The sequence below is a fragment of the Atractosteus spatula genome, chromosome 6, assembly GCF_055471065.1.
Source record: "Atractosteus spatula isolate fAtrSpa1 chromosome 6, fAtrSpa1.hap1, whole genome shotgun sequence".
In the NCBI taxonomy this organism is placed as follows: Eukaryota; Metazoa; Chordata; class Actinopteri; order Semionotiformes; family Lepisosteidae; genus Atractosteus; species Atractosteus spatula.
Genome location: NC_142711.1, coordinates 26,450,557 through 26,457,159, shown reverse-complemented (window position 1 = coordinate 26,457,159; position 6,603 = coordinate 26,450,557). Strand labels below are relative to the sequence as shown.

The 6,603-nt window shown below is 38.0% G+C and overlaps 1 protein-coding gene across 8 annotated transcripts in view; it reads right to left on the bottom strand.

Moving 5' to 3' along the window:
• Positions 1–3,383: 3,383 nt before the first annotated feature.
• map3k22 (mitogen-activated protein kinase kinase kinase 22) overlaps positions 3,384–6,603 on the bottom strand; it is a 71,883-nt gene continuing 68,663 nt past the window's right edge. For all 8 annotated transcript variants that reach the window (XM_088918471.1, XM_088918463.1, XM_088918466.1 and 5 more), the window contains one exon: positions 3,384–6,382. In XM_088918471.1, the coding sequence (XP_088774597.1) occupies positions 6,154–6,382 (229 nt within the window). In that variant the 3' untranslated portion in view covers positions 3,384–6,153. The remainder of the gene's footprint in view (positions 6,383–6,603) is intronic.

Genomic DNA, 6,603 nt, shown 5'->3' with positions numbered 1-6,603 from the left:
GGTTTGCATTGTTGTGTGTAGCTGATAGGCTGAGGAAGGACGGTGAGAACAGTGGGACAAACATGTTACGCTATCCTTCTGCGTTTAGACGCATTAATACTAGCTGATCGAGGTGGGAGCAGGTTTGTGTGCATGTAGGCATCAAAATTAAATGGCTAGTACTGTATGTCCTTAATTAGGTTCCTAAAAGCAGAGTTAATTTATCAATTTAAACACAAATGTGGGTGCACTTTTAATGTGTATGTAGTGTTACTGTTGATAACTGATTTTATATCAGGAAGGAGCTGTAAAGCCATTTACTGTATGTAGGGCCAGTGATAAGCTCTGATCACAAGCATTATTAGGTTTAATGTCAAGTTTGATGAGTTTAAAACACAACAGTTCTTCTTATAGAGAATCACATTCTTACAGTATTTTTCATAGCTGCATTTCTCTGCTCAAAACTATGAGGAGCATTGTAGCACATCTTTTCTGGGATCAGCTGTGGTCGGACTGCCCATCAGGCAAAATAAAGCTTAAATCAGTCTCAAGAATTTGAGAAAATTTACAAACGAGAGGTGATTGTTTGGTCCCTCTAACCTGTTCGATAATTCATAGCGAATTGATCTGAGGATCTCATCCAGCTATTTCTTGACACAAGCCAGGGTAGCAGATTGAACAAGATGATTTGGCAGCTTCATATACTCACAACCAAACAAAGGAAGTGTCTCCTGTATGAAATGCACTTCCATGTAGTTTTCACTTGTTGGTTTCCGTTTCACTCACTGAGGATTTCAAATACTTGCATCAAATTCCCTCATAGTCTTCTCTGTTCATTAAAAAGGTTGAGTTTTATTATTGTATGTCGGTGGAGGACTTTTGTTTGAGTTCGAGAATGTAACTGGTTGCTTTTCTCTGGACTGAAACAGGGCAGCAATACATTTGTTGTATCATCTTATCCAGAATTGTCCCCAGTCTTCTAAATGGGGTCTTACTTGTTCATTTTACATAGCATTTTAATACTCCATCCCTTAATTAACTTCTACATTTAGAATTAAATTTCCTCTTAAAAGAAAAAAAAACATGTAATTAAAGATTTAGTTCTCCAGTTCTCCATGTATTCATTTAAAAATAGCCTATGAGCAAGGTTTTGTCTTTCTAAATCACTATGGTCTGTGTACAGTTTGAACAATTGCTTTGAAAACGTCAAATATTGCATCATATTTGTGTCACGTGTTTTCTATTACAAGTGAAATATTTTGTACTGCTAATTTTCTGGAGGCCTACGTTTTCTGCAGGTCACAGCCAGCTTTTATACACAGCGAGGTTTATTTGAAACAATGCCCCAGTGATTTAAAAACAGGAAAGTTGCATTGTGAATTGTCGTTTCTTGTCGAAAGGTTTTACGCAAACATGTTTTTGACACTCCGCACTGAGAGGCAGTGATTTTTTTAATTTTTAGTAGCTATTGTATTGTTTTAATTCCCTGTTCTTCTCTTTTTTTTCCGCAGACTGTAGATTAGAAAACTAAATGATAGCAGATGATCTAAGTGATGAAAGGAGTTAGGTCTCTCAGTAAGGATTGTAAAACCTTTTAAAAAATGATCATTAGTAGAGGTTTGACAGGTTATCATTTAAACACTGCATTTCACCATCTTGAAACAAAAAAAACAAGCTATCTAATTAAGCATTGTATACATCATTATACCACAGCTTGACATTGAAATTAAAATTTGGCAGCAATGGCGAACAAGATGCAAATGACTGCTAACTTTTCTGGAGAGAAAGTCATGAGAAATAAAGCACAAGAAAACATGTACAGAGATGAAAAAAAATATTGTAGCAGCAGCATTACCACTCTGTAGAATTTGTTTTAACTTCACTGCTGGTGCAGAACTGGGGACTCACCCAGGTGAGAGCTGCACTACAGTGGTGAAGCAAGTGCATCTGCTCTTATGTCAAAAGTACTTTGTGAACCTCAGGAATGACAAATACTATGTAATTCCTTGCATGTATTGTTCAGTTAAAAATAAAATCAATCTTGGAAAAGAAATGCACAAATCATACTTGCATCTTGCTATCATTCCCTGAGTTTGAGACGTGGCTGTTGAAAAGGTAGAGAGTACATGAGTTGATTATGTGCTATTCCTATGGGGGCTTGAACCCATTGCTGTGGAGGAGGACGTCTTGTTATGGATGCCTGTTATGGATAGGGTTCTGTAGATATACGCCATAACTAGCCAGCAGGGGTCTCCCTTTCTGTTGCTAAACAAGACTGCTTTCCTAAAATCCTAATCCAGATTTTGTTTCAAACTGTCAACAGGATGTGTACTGTTACAATTCTCCTTTTAAATTTAATTTTAAAATTGTAAGGGGGGGGGGGGGGGGGGGCAGGATTTGGGCTTCCTTTTCTCTCAAGGAAAACACATGCTTAAACTACAGGATTTTCACTAGACAGCTGTTCGGCTGTGGAGGCTTCTTTAGGTGTGATCTTTTAGGAATGATATTATGACATCTGTAGAGGAACAGGAGGTGGTTAGAAAGCCTGGTCTTGGAACAGATGGCTGTGAAGAGCCAGAATGCCAGTTTAGTGAGAGGAGCAAGGAGCAAGGAGAAAGAATGACAGATTGATCTAGAAAAATATATACAGTAGCGGAAGGTGTAGTGGGTCACAGCACAAATAGGTTGAAAACTTTCAAGCAGGGAACCATATCAGCATGTAGGCTGTCAAGGAACAGGTAAATTTATTCCATGCTGAAAGGAAAAGAAAAGAGACAATGTTTCGGCTAACCTCAAGAAGGCTCCACAGCCGAAGAGCTGTGTCTCTCTTCCTTTCAGCACGGAATAAGCCTTTACCTGTTCCTTTGCAGTTCACATGTGCGGCAGACACAGCTCCCTACTCGAACTGGACAGCTGTGACAGTTCCTTTAGTGACTGCACATGACTGACTCAGTGCCACCAAGCAGAGACAGTCCTGGGAATAGAGATTAGGTCTGGGAACCTAGTGCTCTCTTGGCTCCTGACACCTGCAACTTCTGCACCAGCTGGCAAACTCCTGATATTGTCAGTGATGCACCTCAGCATAGAACCTCCTGGAAATTGCTGCAGGACTCAGATGTCTGAAAAGATGAATGGCTTGAAGGTGTGTCACAGGTGCCCATCTACAGTTCCTCATTCTCCACTGTGGTTCCAGGAGCTGTTGCCCAGAGAACTGACAATTCTAAATTCAGAGAGTCCTTAGTAAACTGGAGGTTCTAAATATACTTACCTACATAGGCATTGAACTAAGCAATATGTTAATTATTGCATCTCAATATAAGTATTCACAAAAGATAGAAAAAGCCTTTTAATTCCAGTATTTATATTTGTTATTCAATACATAAAAAGAAACAACTAGGCTAAATAGTCTTAAAAATGTTTAATTTATGCTCTTAAATGTACAATAATTAATTACACAATGTTCCCAGATTTTTTCATAAAGGCCTCTGATCTTCAGACATGGCCTCATTCATAACCTGTACGATAAACAGTATGCACTGCAGTTTCATTCATGAGAACTATGAACCACTGCGTGTTTACAAACCGTTGGCTTGATTCTCATCTTCATGTTTACATTTGGCAGATCATACTCTTAACATATACTATTTCTCTTTATAAAATAAAAGTGCAGTACAATATGTATTGAAATATACAATCATTAAAAAAATAGTTGAGTCATGTGAAACCTGCTCGATGTACAAAATAAAATGGTTATTTTTGTACTTTGGATTCTGAAATGGAATGCATGTTTGTTTGTTTCAGGTCACAAAAACACAAAAGTGCTTAAAAAGTATTACCTCTTTTGTCTAAAAAATATTCTGGAGCTTCTAAAAGCTTTCTTTACAAATCATATTTGACAGGCTGAGAACTTCTACCACTTCTACATTATAAATAGAGTGGTGAACAAATGTGGTTTCTCTGAACATATCATTTTTTATTGTTTCAACAAAGGTGAATTCCAAAAATAAGCTCAGGACTAGTGTTACTTTAACAAATACTTGGAACACTTATAGTCAATCTGATTTATTGTTTTTTTTACAGTTTCCTTCGATTCAGTATATATATGATCCAGTCATGGTGTAGCTTGTAACAAAATGTTTTTGGAACTTGGGAAAATCTGCAAAACTATCAATTGACATGGCTTCTTAATAACCTCAACCTCAAAACAAGAGGACTGGGAGATAGTTTAATCCATGCATTATAAAAAAAATCTACATTATCTATGCTTTCCACATTCTACAAAGTTCAGTTCTGAATAATGATAATAAACGTACTCAAACTCCTAATCATATCATAGGGACTGTGCCATGAAAATATGCTCGACCACAATAAAAATACTCAAGAGGTTCAAAGTCGTTTTGATTCATTCTTATAAACCAGCCTGTAACCTGCGGAGGTTATCTTCAAATGGATTCACAAGCACATCTGAGCACCGGACACTTAATTAATCACAGCTGTTTTTTTATTCCTTTATTTTACCAGGTAGGTCAATTGATGACTAATTCTCATTTCTGAAGCCAACCTAAAGTCTGATTTATACAGCAGGGTATTTACTAAACTGAAGTATTTTCTCAAGAGAAATGGCCACATCCCACAGAATTTCAATCTGCCTAATAAAATATGCAGTGATATGGCTTCAGAGCAAGGGTTACAGTCTGCTGTTTTAGATGTAGCAATTTCTGTTTATCACCCGGGTGGGTGTCAGACTTCTGTTGTGGATAAAGTGAATGTAAAGCACCATATGAGAAGTAAACTATATATCTATTTCCATTGAGATTAAGTGTCACATAAATGGAAGGAATTATTTTTATAATTATCACACTTATATTTGTATTTACTTAAATCTTATTATTTCACAGATTCAGCTACATCTGTTTTTTTTAAAGATTTGTTTTTTTTTAAATCAAGGGAGTTCCTTCGTAGCTGCAAGGCAGTCAGTTTTACAACACTGTACTGTATACTGTATATCAGCTACACTTGCATTAGCTCATAATCATATGATAAAAATGGTGTTCAACAACAACATGAACAGCAAATCTCTATATCATAATATTGCTTGTTTATCAAACCAACTGAAACAATGCAAAGTGTACGGTTTGTATGGAAACATTAAAATAAATTGAAAAAATATTTATTTAGAAATGCTTTTTTTTCTATTGTAAAATACATTTAATTAATTATTCTAAATTCTTGTTCCCTACAAATATAAAGTACAAAAAGTGCCACAAATATAATGACTGTGCTTGCTAGGGTACAAATTCTGTTCATCAAAAAGGTTTTGATTTTCCCCCCCAACACCTGGGTGGAAAATACTTTAAATAATACAATAGTAGAATATAAACACAAGCTCCCGAGCAGACTGAGAAATATGAAAAAAAAAACGCATTTTGTTTCATTTGATCGTTTTCAAACTTTGATAAAGTTGAGCTATCCCCTATGCAGAATAAAAATCCTATTTAAGATTAATACAATTTATTTTTAATGAAACACTTCTAAAGTGCTACTGGACACACTTTTTTTCCCCCATCAGCGGGTGAGTTTCTGACAGGTGTAAAAAAAATAATCTCTATCAGTCTCTCCTTTTTTTTTTGCCGCTCAGGAATTATGTAGGTCTTATGAAACAAGGCATTTAAAAACTTCATTACACTGTTGACCATGATGATTAATACTTTCTGTCCACAGCTAGACAAATACAATCATTTTGACAATTCAGGAATGAACCCAGCGTGAAGACGTTGTCACCACAAGCAGAATGCCACCAGTACTCTGTATTCAAGGGCAGACTGGATGCATTAACTCCACGGTCAGACCAGCTCTGTTTGGTGGGATGGCTAAGTAGTGTAAACCTCAGTTCTGACATTGTACATCCCATGGTCACCTGCTCCTGCTGATGACGATTGTGTGGTTTTTGGAGTGCTCTTTGCCAGTGGGTATCACCATTTCATCCTTGTAGCAGGGAGTAAACACAGCGTAGTGCAAAGCGTTGGTCCGTGTAAATAAACTGGTTAACTGGAGGTTTTCTTTAACATTCTTGGTCTCCCAGGAGAAGACAACGGGTGATGAGTTCAGCCATACTGCACGACAGAGGTGCGGCTAAAGTGCACAGGTTACTGGGATCTGCCACTGGAGGCTGCTCTAGAAGCTGCCCTGCACGAACGGGTGGCTCAGCAGCTCCTCGGCTGTGGGGCGCCGCTTCTCCTCGACAAACACCTGCCTGAGGAAGTCCCTGCAGGAGTCCGACACGCCGTCGGGCAGCGCCGGCTTGGTTGGCTGGGTGGCAATTTTGAAGATGGCAGCCATGGCTTCATACTCTGCCCAGGGCGGCTTCTGAGTCAGCATTTCCACCACAGTGCAAGCCACGCTCCTGTCACATCAGACAGACACACAGATCAGCTGGGACAAGCCTCTAGCCAGACAGGCACTAGGTAAGCTGGATTATAGACAACAGGTTTCTGGCTGCTACCAAGAACAGACAAGGTATCAGGCTCTCACTGTGACTAATGCATTTCAGTTTAACCTAATTGAATGTCAAGGTGAGTTAATTGTTAATTACAGTGGACGAATCAGAATAATACATGTATAAAA